This window comes from Cynoglossus semilaevis, chromosome 8 (genome assembly GCF_000523025.1).
Source record: "Cynoglossus semilaevis isolate Cse_v1.0 chromosome 8, Cse_v1.0, whole genome shotgun sequence".
NCBI classification, from domain to species: Eukaryota; Metazoa; Chordata; class Actinopteri; order Pleuronectiformes; family Cynoglossidae; genus Cynoglossus; species Cynoglossus semilaevis.
This window is the reverse complement of record NC_024314.1, coordinates 21,419,981-21,437,087: the sequence shown is the minus strand read 5'-3', so window position 1 is coordinate 21,437,087 and position 17,107 is coordinate 21,419,981. Positions and strand designations below refer to the sequence as shown.

The 17,107-nt window shown below is 39.4% G+C and overlaps 1 protein-coding gene across 1 annotated transcript in view; it reads left to right on the top strand.

The window, feature by feature from the left end:
• LOC103382774 (transmembrane and TPR repeat-containing protein 2) overlaps positions 1-17,107 on the top strand; it is a 54,865-nt gene that overhangs the window by 31,355 nt on the left and 6,403 nt on the right. Inside the window, exons 3-9 of the mRNA XM_025057139.1 lie at positions 6,169-7,003; positions 7,552-7,666; positions 8,264-8,349; positions 9,187-9,371; positions 9,574-9,652; positions 11,025-11,146; positions 14,452-14,616. Coding sequence (XP_024912907.1) covers positions 6,169-7,003; positions 7,552-7,666; positions 8,264-8,349; positions 9,187-9,371; positions 9,574-9,652; positions 11,025-11,146; positions 14,452-14,616 — 1,587 coding nt within the window. The remainder of the gene's footprint in view (positions 1-6,168; positions 7,004-7,551; positions 7,667-8,263; positions 8,350-9,186; positions 9,372-9,573; positions 9,653-11,024; positions 11,147-14,451; positions 14,617-17,107) is intronic.

The window sequence follows — 17,107 nt, the reverse complement described above, 5'->3', positions numbered from 1 at the left end:
CATTTTAGAATTTTTCTTGATAAGTTTTATAAGCTTTAGCTGTTACTGCCTAAATTGAGCATTTTTTGCTAACCTTTAGCTACATCTTTGGTTACATTGATATGTCTTGATTTGTAAAGATAAATACAATTTTTGACACTTTGGCTTGTGACATCCCAACAAGCTTTCATTTTCATCACATCACCACTCAGTCAGGCTATTTAATTACTAATATTGAGTAAGCAAAAGTGATTGAGTGTGACAGAAATGAAAATTCCATCACTGCAAATCAAACTTGAACACGCCATGTTCTGTCGCTCTTTGATATTCTGGATCGATCCAATCCAAAAACACATGTGATGTGGTTTTTGAAATTTTTGGCATCACTTTCCGGAGCAGCTGTCACGGCCTCCGTCTTCATATATAAAGTCATCACGGGTAAAAGTGAGCAGCAACTGGATCACTCCATCAACGTCAGCCATCTTTGCTGCCAGCCGTGCAGCTGTTGAGTGACTGGTGTGAGTTGTGGCTCAGTCGGCAGGATCCAGAGCTCGTTGGAAAAACAACTGGCTGCATGCCTCATTTTAACTTTCATCACAGTTTAATGCATCAAATGTGAAAACTGTTGTAAAAGCACTAAAAAAAAGATGACTTTTCCAAGAAGGCAACTGAAAAAGAACTGTCCTGCGGTACATACTGGTGTAGTTCCCACAGCAACCTGAATTACAAAGATTCATTCTTGACAAAATGATTAATTATTATTATTGTATAAGTATAATTAATGGATTAAATTAATAGATGAAATATACTGCAGCAGTTTGGTTTCAACTTGACTCCAAAGTTTTACTTGAAACAAAGTCATATAAGACATGAGAGTTTTACGTGAATCGACTCAACGTGTAGTTTGTTTATATCCTGCTGTTTCTTCTGTCATGATCTTATGCTTAAGTATCAAAAGTCCGACCACATACCTCTAGGTTGGGGGAAAATAACAAGGCTAACTCCTGATAGAAGACACAGGAGTGAGATCTTAATGTTTTTATGTGGAAAGATGCGGACTAAAGAGAAGAGAGGTGATTATAAATCCAGGAATTGAGGGAAAGCTGAACAATTTGATGCAGAATTTCCAAAAGAGGAGCCAAATTGGGTGAAATATGTAGAGTTTCGGGTTCAACAGCGTGGAGAAAATGGGATGCTGCTTTTGAATGTTGGCTTGTTACACACAGATCTCATGAAGGTCAATCAATCGTAACTGGAACTTAAATGAAATGTAGAAAAACCAAAGAATAATCCACTGGACTGGAACACATGTCCGTTTTCCAATGTCTGCAAATCTTTTTATACTGTACATAAAAATACTAGGAGATTTGAATCACACAGTGTCTATTTAACCTAAAGTGTCTATAGTGTTCTTGGAAAAGTGGTTTTAGGTTAAAGCAGGAAACTGACAACATCTGTTTTTGAACCTAGAGTTTAGGAGCAATCTGCCATATGGCAACTCTGAAGCTATACGTGGCCTATGTGAATCTGCCAACAACACAATCAATTTTGACATTGAGGCTCGATATTTTATTAAACATTAAATCAATTTCAGATGTACCATTACAGTGGTGATATGAATAGAAATAGAAAGAAAACATGGCAAACCTACAACGTTGTGCTCCCAACGGTCAGAGTGAGAATGTCTAATGTAATTGATCAAATTTTTCTTTCAATCTCCCTTTTGACGCTAGCTAGTTTAAAAGCAGGCTTAATAGTCTTAGGCCCACAAAGAGAACACCACACTACACAAAAAGGCAGCACATATCAGCTGAGTAGTAAAGTAAAGACGACTCATATCGTCTGTACCTGGTTCTAACTATTTGCAGTACCTGCTTAGGTTAGATCAAATATCCCAGGCTAACATTAGCTTAGCTGTTAGCAGGGGAGATGGACAGCTATTTTAGATGGACATAAATATCAGCTAAGAATCATAAGGGAGTTAACAAAACCCAAACATTTGTTATCCTTTCGGCAGCTATGGAGGTTTACCTAGCATGCGAAATCAATTGCAACAACATAATTTTGGAAGTGACCGCCCTACAAACAAAGAACTGATGTACAATATGTAATTATGAACCTAAGACTTCGCACTATGCAACCTTCAAGCAGTACACTTTTACAGAGGATTGTGCATTAGACCCTTTGTCATGAGATGTAGCCTTTCACTGCACCTGTGTACAGACTCTGATCTCCGGTCGTAGCAGCACTTGTTTTACTCAGCTCACCTGCAGCTACTTCCAGCAGCTCTTCAGCTTTCAGCCTGGGATAAAGGAAGTGATTGTAAATTACACTTGCCGACTTGAATCATTTCCTACCCGTTGTTTTTACTGTTGCCAACTCAGCAGATGATCGCATAAAAACTTATTTTAAGTGACATGAAGAAGAAGGTGAAGACTCATTTGTAGTGGCTGTCAAACACAGGTACGGCTCATAACCTCCATTAGCCTCTGGTAAAGTGTTGGCTGATTTACTGTCAAAGCCATCGTTACTGTGTTTAGTTACAGCAGTGCTCCTGCCTGGAGTCACAGTAATGAAAGAAAGTAGGAATTTGTCTTTAACAGTTTTGTTCCTATATCTTCGATGTGAATATTCTGAGGGCATTTTCCAGAAGCATCTTTAAGAAATGTTGGGACAATGTTTTAGCATTTTTTTAAATTAGTTTTTTAATCAAACTTGGCTTTACTTGTGCTCTCTTTCTTAAATAAAAAAAAGCCAATAAATACCTTACAAATACTATAGAAAATGTTTGGTTACAAATTGGTTTGGTTTTCTTACACATTATTGTTATTTTCTAACCTATTTTTGTTCAGATTTTCTTTAAAAGTTTAAGCATTTCCCAGCAAATGTTGACTTACATTGGGCTTAGGTGTAGCTCACTTAGTCTGCAAGTTATTTGTTAGAAAAGAAGACAATCTACCAACATTATCTCTGACCGCACAATGATAATATAGGCTAGAATTGTTTGGGAAAAATCAATAAACCAGCAGAAACTAAAATGAGATTTCAAGGAGGATCAGGGCCATGAGTTGATTAGGGAGTGATTTAGTTGTTTAGGGAGTGATTGTAAAATATTGAAGATCTATGTTGGAAAATTAAATGCTGTGCTAAACAGATAGGAAAGGTCACGATGGATTTGAAGGGCTTTGCTATTGACTGGTGCAATTATTTTTCTATCTAGGTCTGCTTTGATGACCAATCCACTAAAGACCCTGTGGGACTGACGCCACACTTATTGACATAATGAGGCTAAAGACTTAGAGATTACAGTATGGCTTTTTTTTTCATCTGGGACATTACAAGACTGGTCATGTGCAGGTGGTTGAGCACTGACATTCTCAATACATATGCTTTGTCTCCACAGCCTTATCTCAGTATCCTTAAACCTGGGGCCCACTGAGCTACTGCCACGCTAGGCCGAGTGGTCAGGTGCTGAGACTCTGGCCATTCCTTTGGAGCAGTCATGCCATGAGACTGTGATTTCATTATTAAACAGCCGACTCGCTGTTTCTTTACGTGCAAGACTGATTCTAAAGTCAATGAGGGACCGATTTTGAAATAAGCAAATCATAATAAGCCATCTCACTCTGGCTAAAATCAAGTTATCTTCCGATGAGTAACATTGAATGTCTCGTGTAGTTTCCTCTTTGACAGACAGTATGTGCAAATCCATCAATTTAGCTGCATGCTTCTCCTGAACGGAGGCACTCTCACTTCATTTACCACCTTTCAGCTTTCAAATCAATATACAGTTTTCTTCCAATCCCTGTTTCTCACTTCGTCTGAGAGAGCGTATTGGTCTTTTCCCCATTTTATTCTTGACAACTTTAAGTAGCTGTTCCTGTTCTTCCCACCTCAGCTAACCTGGTTAAGGGAAAGGCCTCTTGTGTATGAGCTCTGGAGAAATCAATAACTGGAGTGAAGCCAGCAGGGGTCAGGCAGGTCAATGCAAAACCTCTTATTCTAATCCCAACATGAAATGTTGGCCTAAACAACTTGTGTTTTCCATTAAACTCCTAAAAAATGCCTCTCCATGACCTCACTCCAAGCACTGTAAAAGAGAGGGAGAGGATTTCAGTCCAAATTTTATTAATGAGACAAATAAAAGCTGATTTTTTTTCACTCCATGTGGCTTTTTTTAATCTGCTCATTTTGCCATTTATTCAAAGCAGATTAGCCTAAATTGAAGCCGTGGTAGAATATCTGAATAGAAAGATGAAAGGAAATGTTGCCTCCTAATGGATAAGCATTGTGAGTTAGAAAGGATCCCACGGTGTTTCTCAATACTATCAAATACATGATGGAAAATACGACTAATTTTTCCTCAACTGAGCAATAACTCTATGGGTAATTGTGCATATATTTATGTAACCCCTTGGTAGGTTCAAGTAGAGTTTATAGGGTCTTGTGTCGATACTTAGAAAAAAAATGAATACGAGCAGAAAAAAGGAAGTGATCGCCAACTCCACGTTTGTTGCTCATAATGTTATGTTGTATTTGCTTTTCCAAGTAAAAACAGGAGTAACAAACATTATCTGCTCCCAGTTGCGGGCCCTCTCCAACAAAAGGTCCTAGCCTTTACGAAATTCCAACTTGATCAGAATTTATTGGAAGAAATAAAAACTGCTTTCGCTTAATCTTGGCACAAATGCACCATTAAATCAGATTTAAGCAGTAATGGACTTCAGAAAGGATCATGTCAAAAAGAAATGTGACAAATGGGAAAACAAAGGAAGGAGCACTTTGGGTCTTTATTCTTGATCACTTTCACTGATTTCCCTTTCTGTACTTTCTAACACTGACGGGTCTGATGTCCACACATCAACAGGTCAAGCATGTTATCGTTTGACCTTGTCATTTCCAGTCCACTAAAAATGCAGCACATCTTGAAGCAACTGAAACAAATTATTCTTTTGGCTCTGATGAGGATCACATGGTTTCTGGCTTTGAGTGTAATTTATGCAAAGCTACTTTTATTCTGAGTTTTCATTTTTATTATACTGAGTCACCAACCAAATGTCTTCTCTATTTTGCTCCAAGCCTATATAAATGCAGCCAACCAGGGTCTAACACTCTGTTTGAACTTCCCTGCCTGATAGTTGCAGCTGGGAAAAAGGTGTTGCGTGACATAGGACCTAATGGTGATAAGGCTATAGAGTTAATGCTCTTAGACGATGTAAACAGTTACTACGTACCAACTCAATATATGCCTTTAAGCTGATTAGCAGTCACACTGCTGGCATTGGCCAACAATAGTGAAAGGACTTATGAGAAAAGCTGCCTGTGCTTCATATTTCAGAGTCAATTCAAACTAGGTTGGAACTACTAATTCACAGATACAATAATGGAGATTATCTTTTCACAAAGGGATATGGTCATATAGTCACATGAACTCAACATTAAAAAAAAAAAAAATCAGATATGGTACAAGCTATTTCTTTAGTATCAAACACTGTTAAGAGTGGTTCCCAAAGTGGAGAGTCAACCTTAAATAAAGATGAACTTGAAAGACTGGAGAACAAGACTGGGTCTAGATTTTTGTCAGACTTAAGAAGTTGCTTCAACGTATGTTAATGTTAACCTTCACTTTTGCTGATTGAGTTTTTCATCCATTACAGCGTAGCGTTGCCTAAAATCACAGCGAGTTTGAATGTGTCATATTTGAACATATTCATGCCAACCAGGCTGTGTTGTTTCTGGCCGTGCTGCATGTAAATTTAGAGACATATTGTATGCCAGTGTAATAGTGTGATCTATAATTATACACAAGTGTGGTTTAGAACTGCAGGCAGCTATCAAAAACATTCCTGAGATTGCTTTATAAAATGTCAGGCAGTATTTATTTTTACTTTATGAAAGGCAGTTATAAAAAAAAACAAAACAAAACCAAATACTCTCGCTCATGGATATAATCACAAAGACTAGGATGTCAGACTTAATATCTGAAATTCCGCTGAGATTTAAAATGCATCCGTAGGTTGCTGTGGCAGCAATCCAGTCCTTGGAAAACTTTAGAGAGAATTTAAAAATAGCTCTCCGAAAGAAAACAACTTCAGGTGCTCTGGATCGCTGACAACAAGTTGTGGCCTTGACCAAAAACCTTTGAATTGGATGTTTTAACTTAACCAAATTTTTTCCTTCTTTTGACAGAAAAAGAATATGAGCGTTCTGCTGAGTCTCGGTATCTTGGCTTCCTGGGGAGTGTTCCTGCTGCTGGCTCGTCTTTACTGGATGGGGAACAAACCTCCCAACTTCTCCAACTCTGACAACCCTGCGGCTGACTCACCACTTTTCCTCACCAGAACACTGACATTCTTCTACCTGCCCGCTGCCAACGCCTGGCTTCTGCTGTGTCCAGACCAGCTCAGTTTTGATTGGTCCATGGATGCGGTGCCCTTGGTTAAATCTTTGGCTGACTGGAGGAACCTTCACAGTGTTGCCTTCTACGGTGGTTTTATATTTCTGTCTTTGTTTGGCCTTCGCGGTCCCACCTTAAAAGCCAGGGAGACCAATGGAAAAGCTCACATCACTAATGGGAAATCAATCACTAACGGGAACGGTTACCATGCCCCTGACGCAAACCACAATACAGAGCAGGGGCCACCAAAGACCACCCTGAATGGGTCTGCAGGATCTCACCACTGTCCCCCACAGAGGTCCTTGCCCCCCACAGAGAACCTAGTACTGTTCTCATTAAGTATCCTGTCGTTGCCTTTTATTCCAGCCACCAATTTGTTCTTTTACGTAGGCTTTGTGATTGCAGAGAGGGTGCTGTACATTCCCAGTATGGGCCTTTGTTTATTGGTCACTGCTGGAGTGAGAACTTTATATGTTAGACTGAGGACTAGAGGCTGCAGACCTTTTCTGTTGTCTCTCTATTTTGGACTCATCATTTTGAATGGACTCAGAACTGTTCAAAGAAACAGAGACTGGAGCAATGAGGAGAATCTCTACAAGTCTGGAATCAGTGTAAATCCTGCTAAAGGTGAGAGAATGTGAATTTTACTGTAAAGTGGCATCTGGCCAGTTGTGCAACATACTTTACAAACAGTAATGTGTTAATATTTAGAGGCTCTGGTTTGGCTTCTTTGTTTCCTATCAAAGGACCTGGATTATACACATGCGAAACCATTGTTTGTCAGATCTGGGCCACAAACACTACCATCATCAGTTGGACCTTATCTATACTACTAATTGCTGAGAACACTGTATATTTGCAAGAAAAATCTGGATTCAGAGCTGCCGTCATGTGAAATGGGCCACGTTTTCCATTTCACATGTCAGCAGTCTCACCAGATAATAATTACCAACGTGTCAGACTATTAAACACTAACTAAAACACGTTCGGACTCGTCTGCCTTCCATCTCAAACAGCTTTGACACGTTAAAGCTTGTTCGTCTTAAATAGAAACACCTCTTGAAAAAGTGTAAGGATGGTGGAAGTGGAAATAAAAGATAATTCATGCTTTAAAATTAGTGCTAAAATTCTGTTTCACCTCTAAATGTCTTACTTTTGATTGACATCCCCTACAGCCTGGGGAAACTTAGGAAACGTGCTGAAGAACCAGGGCAAGATGGCGCAGGCGGAGAACGCGTACAGGAACGCTCTGCACTACAGAGGGAACATGGCTGACATGCTGTACAACCTGTGAGTGCACTAAGATGCCAGGTTCCATTTAATTGTCCTTGACATTCAAAAAGCTCTTCCATTCCTGCCATCCATCACAGTGGCAGACAACGAGAAGCAAAAATAAAGATAGTAGACAGCTGAAGATGAAAAAAAAAACAAAAAAAGTGACAGTGAAAAAAACCCCAGAGATGACAGAACAGAAATAGATCCAATACAGGAGGAGAGAGGGAAGAGGTGAGGCACAAAGCTTCTTCTAATCCTGCTATGCAAGGTGTCAGAAACTCAGAGCAAAAACGCAGTCATCCTGGCTCTGTTTATATTCTATTTCTTCTCAAGTTACACTGTCAGGACACTGACAAAGCAACAAGAGAAAGGTGTAGATGAAGACGGATTGATGTGTGTATTTTAGTTTTGCGGTGGCATTTTTGGCAACATAAAAACCCCAGAAATTTTGTTTTTCTTTTATATTTTTTTATGTTATGTTTTATGTTCTTTTCACATTGTAATTTTGGTCAACTGTCGCTTCAAACCTTTGAGAATTTAAAACAGTAATGCAAATACTGTGTAACTGTTGTTGTTGCTCATGGTTTCGTTTCTTCTGTATTTGTGTTTCAGTGGATTGCTGCTGCAGGAGAACGGACGTTCCGCTGAAGCACTGCATTATTACAAACTGGCCATCGGCAGTCGTCCAACACTGGCATGTGAGTAAGGTCTTAAAATTAGTTTGTTTTGGTAGATTTTTACTGTGTGTCTGCCTGGAATGATAGCTTTCAGCTGACAATCTGTTGTTTGATAATGTATTATTTTGCTTTGTGAGCTACAGTTTATCCTCACTGCTTGACAGGCGAGTGATGACACTCAATCTCACGCTTGACTGCTTGCATGTGTGATTAGGGTTTATTGTGTGCTTTCCACGGACAGTTGCAGGAGGATGGAAGATTGAGCACAATTTAAAAATGCCTTAAAATTATCTCTTTTTTTTTCTATTTTACGTCTCGCACTGAGTTGTTTGCTTAAACGATGAAGGGGAAAAAAAATGAAGTCTGTCGGTTCTCAGGTCATTTTATCCTAAGCGTTACAGAAGCATGCAACAGGACTGGATTGGTTTCCTAAAGACGTATCGAGAATGAGCTTTTTGTTCTCTACATTTAATACTAAAATAAAAACAAAGGATCCAAAAAGTTTATCATTAGAAAAATCAATGTTTCCATCTGGCAAAAAAAAAAAAAAAAAAAAAACTTTTGGGGAATACAATAATCTTAAACGTTTAATGCATTAAAAAAGTATGTTGAAAAGGAATGAATTATTGATCACATAGGGAAAACTGTATTTTAAAATCACGTAACTAATTAATTAACAAAAATCCTCAAAGAAATATCACGGCAATAAGAGAAATATTGCATTTATATCGATTAAACCACCCTTAAAATTCGTACCGCCGTCTCAGGCATTTCTTCTAATCCTAAAGCCTTTAATATTTAACTCCCCGTATATTGATGATTTATCAAGCTCGTCTTCTACTTTTCTCCGTCTCACAGCGGCTTACTTAAACACAGGAATCATCCTGATGAACCAAGGAAACCTGGAGGAGGCCAAACGCACTTTCCTGGTTTGTGCCGAGATTCCAGACGAGAATCTGAAGGACCCACACACGCACAAGAGCTCAGTCACCAGCTGCCTGTACAACCTGGGGAAGCTGCTGCACGAACAGGGCCAACAGGAGGTTAGTGAAGGTCACCTCTTACAGTTAAGGAATCTCCCCAGACAACAACTGGGATGCATTTGGCCACAAGAGGGGGCCCATCTGCTCAGTGTGGGGCCCACAGATTTGCTAATATGTGGGTAAAAGGCAACTTAGTCACCATATGTTACACAGTTTGTCCTAATGTGAATGTTAAACATGACTTTTTCTTGTTTCACCTCAGGAGGCCTTGTCTGTTTATAAGGAAGCAGTGCAGAAAATGCCCAGACAGTTTGCGCCACACAGCTTATTTAACATGATGGGTAAGTTACTGATTTCTGCAATTTGCCCATTTAAACAAAATATACTGTACAGAGAATTTGAAAGGAAAATATGGAGGTTCTGAAATGAGTTTGTATTTTCATGGGGTAAATGTCAAAATAAGATGAAGAGAAGTTCAATAAGGAAGCAAAAACACTGAAGGAGGAGCATACCCAGGGGTCTCCTAGAGAAAAATAAATGTTTTGTTTGTCTGCCCTGATGTAATTCTTTCTTTTACTGAAAGTGAAAGAACACCGACGACCTTTAGCAGGTGAATTCTAAATCCATTTGTTTTGGTTCTCTGAGAGAAACACGTTTCTGAATAGAGTCTCTCAGTGGGATCTGTGCCAACCTTGTCCTCTATGAAAGTGCAAACGGTTATTACTTACAGCTGCAGCCTCCAAATTAGTCATGGTTTGAGTGTCCCATCTCTCTGTTTTAGATGTTATTACTGCTTAAATCTAGGGTTTGGTTCTATTCAAACAAACTAACATTGGCCTTTAGACGTCTTCAGCCACCTGTGGACTTTTAAAATAATCTCGGTATGGACTTCCTTTTTTAAGTCGAGAAGACAAATGGAGCTAATCTGTGTAATAAACCACGTCAGTCCGCTTGTTATTATAACACTAATTACATTACTGGAAGCTCTTCCTGACGACATACTTGAGCATTAAGGGGAATTGTCTGCATGAGTTCCTGAGAGCAGCCTTTAGAGCGTGTTTAGTTGAACAGAAGAGGAGAGGTTGGATAACGGCTGTGTTTATATTCCTGTGTTGACAATGGGATACCTTGTTAAATATCTGGTTATTCTATCCCAGGGGCAAACAGCATGTTGTTAGATCAAACAAAAATGGCATTTAAAGTTATTCTTACTGAGAAAACGGCAAACTGTTTGCCACCGGGGTTCTACTGAGAAAGGTTTTACTTATGGGTAAAAGATGAAAGAACTTTATTTGCCCATGTTTTACTTTACTATTAAAAATGTGTCAAGGCCCTGGTGAGAAAATATATATGATAAAAACTAAATATGATTCAGTTTACCCGTGAATGCGCAGTTTGAGATGCTAAAGTTCAAATGCTACATTAGCCAAAGAATAAATACGACAGAGAACTGGACAAAAAAGAAAAGATGAGGCACGAAAGAATTAAAATACAAAGGTTTACAAAGAGAAAAAGACAGAACACACTAGAATGTAACAACAGCTTGGCAAGTTTTAGCTTAAAAAAGGACTACAGAAACTACAGGGACAGAAATGGAACGGACAAAACGGTCCGTAAACAGCAAAAAGAGACAGAAGTCATCAGAGATTCTAGGTATTTCACAGCAGTGTGCACGGCCATTGGATTGATGTTCTGATGGATGACTGTTTCCAGGAGAGGCCTACATGAGGCTGAATCGTTTGGAGGAAGCAGCCCACTGGTACAGAGAGTCTCTAGGGGCCAAGCCTGACCACATCCCTGCCCACCTCACTTATGGCAAGCTCCTGTCCATCACTGTGAGTCCAATAACATTCAAACACCACACATATCCACCTACACACACACACACCACAGGAAGAACGTGGTGACAGGACAAAGCGTCATTAAAGTAATGGTTTCAGCGGTTTTCAGTCTGTCCTGGTGTAATTAAAAGGACCTGAAGTGGCAGAGGGATGAATAATGCAAGACCGAGTGACTTATGGACCAGTGGGTTCATCGAGGCCAGGCCGTCCTGCAGCCTGGAGGAGTGTGATAATTGTTATGAGGTGTGAGCGTATTACCCTAACAGTCTGTTAAAGGTGTTTGTGAACATCAAGCAGAAGATGTTTCCTTTGGAAAGTCTTTAAAGAGAGGAGGTTCAGACCAAAGCGGTGCATTCAAGAGCATTTACTGCGACCCTGGGTTAAGACTGTTCAAGGACTGGAGCCAACATTTTCAAAAAACACTTTGTTGGAGCTTTATTAAAGCTGAAGGTCAGAGACACAGGGAGTTGTGGTGAATAGGCTGAGTTCCAGGGATTTTTTATTTTTGGCCCTTACTGTGTTTTTACTCAACACTTTTTTATTGCATGTCTGAAAAAAAAGAAAATCTAGAAAATCATTACTATTCAAAACTACACTCCTAATTTTAAAACCAAATTTTTGAAAGTTTAAAAGTAGACAACTGGACCGGCTCACTTTCTCCTTCACCTCTGAACCAAAGGTCATTTTTAATTCCTCTGTTCTGCCTGGAACTGGAGAACTTGAGACGGTATATTTTAAGAACCAGCTGCTTTGTACAACAAACACTCAGTGTGTTTATTTACTGTTTGTTAGAGCAACAAATGTGACTGTGACTGTGGAGCTAACTGAAAAACTGCCCATGCGTGAAAATACATTAACTGATGACATACTGATATTGATCAGATCATTATATTAATTGATTCAATTAGCATGTTAATTTGACAACCCTAGAAGAAAACTACCTGGAAGTGAACCTCGAATCAAAATCAGGAGTTGGTTCTAACAATGTAATATCTATTGTTTGATTAACAATTTTAATTCGATCCAAGAGTGGACAAAGAGGACTTGAAGAATCTATAAACAAGGGACTATCGACTGCTTCTTGAGAACACAATATAAATATCCAATATCAAAGAAATGTATCTATCCCTACAGTTTGTACAGTTTGAATTTCCATCATAGTGATATATGTACAGAAATGCAGAGAAGGACACCGAGGAAAAAGAAGCTTCTCAGCAATGGATTCTTCTTTTAGTTCAACACCAGCCCCAAAATCAGTGCAAATGCCACTGCACACACAGACTGAGGACAACAACTGTGGACCACACTGAGAGGGTTCACACACTAAGTGCAAGTGTATGAAAAGTATTATTATATTTCTACCCGTGTTCTATAAAAACTATTTCTGGGACTGAACACATCGGCTGAACCATTCAGCTACTTCCAATTTCTGAACACATCGGCTGAACCATTCAGCTTCTTCCAATTCAGAAAAATAAAACTCCTCACACTTTCTCTCCTTTCATCACACATAAACCAGAACCACATTTATGTGACAACACGTGTGTTCACAGCTGAGTCCAGTTTAGATGTGGTAGCTGAACTGTGTGGCCTCCGTGACCTCTCTGGAGATAGTCGACCTCTTTTCTTTTCACAGCCTGGGGAAGGAATGCACTTCCATCAACCTGCTGCACATTTTTTCTAAGGCAGCAGTCCGTACACACTGGTTGACAGATTTGAGCACAAACAGAGGTAGATGCTTCTGAAGGAACAGGGTCACGGTCAGTAGAACCGGACATCTGCTGTTCTCCTTTAGAATTCAGCTTCACACATGCAGGGTCCTGACTCACAAACAGGTCAGCGTCTCTCTTTAATACGAGGTCTGGGCCTCTGACAATAAACCAGTGCACAAGGTTAAAATGGAATTACTCGGCTTCCTTATTGAATCACTCACCTTTGATAATATCTGTCAGCGCTGCTGGACTCAAACAACTACACAGACATTGGGAAGTGAAGATAAACCAGAGCCTTGTACTGTGGCAAACCTCAACGTGTGCTGTAGAGTGATTTGTTACTGCGTTCAACATCACAACTTTTAAAGTCAGTCAATGGTCGCTAAAGGCTAGGCACAATAAAATGTTGTAAGACTAGCTGAAAGTTGTACTGTGGCAAACCTCAACGTGTGCTGCAGAGTGATTTGTTACTGCGTCAGTCAATGGTCGCTAAAGGCTAGCCACAATAAAATTTTGTAAGACTAGCTGAAAGTTAGCCCTAAGGTTTAGCTTTCATAAAAAGTGCAAGGCATGGTTTAGCAGTGTGGTCGCACACCTGCAAACATAAGACTTAAATGTCCGTATACTTAAGCTGGTCAAGCCACAAGCCGTAATACTGTCAAGTCTCGTTAAGGGTACAGCTCTGAAGGCTAACGTATAAGTGGTGTTCTGGCCAACAGTTGTTGCGCAGATGACAGCCCACTTACACTTGCTGACTAAACCAATTCACAAACAGTGAAGGAAATGAAAACTGCCAAGATTTGACCTTTTCAACCTGCGATCTGTGCCTGGCACTTAGCTAACTTTTCCCAAAATAGAGGCAAGATAGCCAAAACAGCATTAGGTTAGGCTTTTTTTGGCTAATCAATTCAGCTAAATTTATGACAGAAATCGATGGTAATCAGTTGGCTTGCATTGTACAATTTGCTAAGTGAACCAAATATTTTAAAGCCTTATATTAAAAAAAATACATAAAGCAAGCCATGATTTGACTAAAATAACCAAATATAACCAAACCCACAAAAGCAAACCTAATGAACTGGTTAACCTAAAAAGAGTTCAAAAACACCTTTACACTGACCTGTCTAACTGAACGGAACATGTCTTTATTTCAGATGGTAGACAATAAAGAGAGCTCATTAAATCCTAAAGCGAAAAAGAGCCAAAGAAAATGTAAAGTAAGGCAGAACATACGCTCGCTCGTTTGCAGTGATTGAGGGCCACGGGAAAAAGGTAATCAAGCTAATGTGCCCAATCGACTCATTTCTGGTTGCATGGCAGGTCCAGAGTGAATGTGGAAATGATCAGTGCTGAAACATTAAAATAAAAGATGTGGAGAAACGTGAGCAGCAGCAGCATGGATATCTGAGAAACACCAGGGATTCTTTGGACTACGTTCCTGTGGTGTGTTTTTTAAGTCGGAGAGATCACTTCACATAGCCAAACGTTGCTACTGAGCTATTTTACTTTATTGACAAAAAATAACAAACAAAATTCATATATTAAATTTGCTTGTGTTTAAGTTTTTTTTCACCTTTTTGGATCCAGGGTCAGACACATGAAGCAGAGAAGTATTTCCTCAGAGCTATTCATCTGGACCCTACTAAAGGAACCTGCTACATGCACTACGGTAAGACACCTATATGTTTGACAATATTCCAAATGTCTCCTATTAGAAATAAGACAACTACAAAAATAGACAGAAATTTTATGGCCAAATAGCTCAAGGTTAGCCATAAGTATAAGTTAAAGTACGGAGTTAATAGTTTCCACTTAGACAGTAAAGGACACAATGAAGCATTAGCCTTCATTTCTCCACTTTGAACACATTCATCTTAAACATTTAGGAGTCAGACAGCTGCAGTCAACATACAGTAAAGTAACATTCATCATTTAACCCGATAAGGACTGTATTAAAGGTGCTAATCGTCAAGGAGTGTCGGCTCCCCCGCGATCTATCACGTTTCTGAAGAGCGATGGTGTTAATACTATTCAAATTTACATTTCAGAGCTATCAGCCGTATGAGGCTTCGCAGACGGCACCAACACACATACAAAGAGACATGTACCAGCGGTTGTTTATCTAGGAGAAGAGACAGGATCAGTAAACACTGTTTATTATTCCAAACACAGTGAAACCTGATAAGACCATCTTAAAATGCTGCTCCTAATGCTGCCGCTCTTATCGGCGTGAAGGGGCTTGTTGCAGCTCAGTGCCTTTATCTCCAAACAATTTCATAGGAAACTGAATCTGCCTCGTCACATTAAAGACATCTTTGTGTTTGGTCTCTTCCATATGGCCCCCCGTTCCTCTTGGTGCTTTCTCAGCACCAAATATCCTGGTGTTTTCGGAGTCCAGTCTGGTAGCTGGTGAGGTTTGTGTTGCTGTCTTTGGATCCAGCCACTTCCCCCCTTCTTACGGTGTTCCGCTTTATCTCTGCCTTTTCCTTTAACTGCTGTTATCTTGTAGCTTCTCTGTGAAGGCGATGTTTATTTGGTCTGGTTCACTCCTTTAAATCCCAGCCTGACTGGATGAGCTCCAGGTGTGTGTCTAGGGACTGATGATAATCTTGTGGATTTAAGAATCCAGTGGATGCTGACACACAGAATCACGTGAAGCGTGAGGAAGTGAGGGCGCAGAGGGGGTGATAGTGGAGGCGAGCCTCTATTTCCTCCTATTGTTTACTTTATCACTAATTAATACAAATCCTGCCATGTGTAGATGATATCAAACATCTGCAAAACCCTGCTTGGCTGTGAAACAAGATAAAAATAGAGGTTCTATATATATCTTATGATATGACAGAGACTTATCTTATAAGGAGGGCAATTAAAAGAAATAGAAAACCCAGAGTGGTAAACACCAACGCAAGACTATGAGGGTGACTTTTCTTCATTAACCTTATAGATACCTAGCATTAAACCATGTAACTCTAACAAACCCCACAGTTCAGCTAATGTATGTGTGTGTATACAGAGCTAAAATACAAACGTAACTTCTACATTTTTTTTTTTTTTTTTTTGTGTATTTTAAATTTTTACGCATTTAGCAGCCGCTTTTAGAAGAAAAGTATGAAGAAAATGCCATAGCAAAACAGCTAAAAGTTAGCCAAAAATAGGCCTGGCTAACAGAAAGGCCAGGATAGCAAAACATTTGCCAAAATACCTAATCATTTTATCACAGCGATAATAAAACTCTTAAGACATGTAACATCTGTACAGTTCAGATGAAATCGCAGTGACATTTTTAACAGAGAATAATGATAAAAAAAATTTTAAAAAAACAACCACAACTTAGAAGCTGAAGATTGGGAGAAAAAATTGGATTAACAGCCAGAAGACTTATTTCTCTTATAAAAATCTCCAGATGTCTGCTCAGAAGCACAACATTTATATGCATCAGCCTCACAACTCAAAGCATTCAAGAAAAAAAAAAAACAATGGCTTCAACGGGACATTTAAAGGACAGCGGTCTGAAAATAACATAAACCTAAACTATGGAGTACTGGGCCTCTCATCCACGATGGGCCTTTGCTCGTCTCAGATGCAGCACGCAAGCAGCCGACATCCAACAGACACACACATCACACACTCCTCTCCTCCCACGTTCGCTAACATCTGTGCCTCAGCTGCTAATTTATTACCACTGAGGCAGGCACTTGTGGGTGCCACACCAGGTGGCCGCGATCCCACGGAAGAACGTGTGGAGATCCTCCGCCTCAGCGCTCGGCAAGCAAAACAACAACCTTTCATTTCTTTTGCCATTGTTTCAGTTTGAGACTCAACGACATAAATTCAGCTTTTGTTTTTGTTTGTCCATCTGTCTTCATCCGTCTTCACCTATCATTACTTCACTCTCTGTTTATTGTTACTGTCACTCGCTTTGCTGTAACACGACAGGACCGTTTGCATCAGTGTGATGTATTCTGAAAGGATAGCATTAGTACACTCTTCTCATTCAATATACTTTTTTTTTGTTACAGTGATGTAGTAACCAGGGGTGGAGGGTTAATATTTCCCTCGAGGAACATATGATATCAGAACGCCTTTAGGCTAATACAGTGAACAGCAGGATTTTGTTTTTGTTTGTATTATAAACTTGTTTCCTTTGTCCTTAAAGTAAGAAAATCTATATTTTGTACAGTCTATCTATATATACTGTGTGTGTATATATATATATATATATATATATATATATATATAT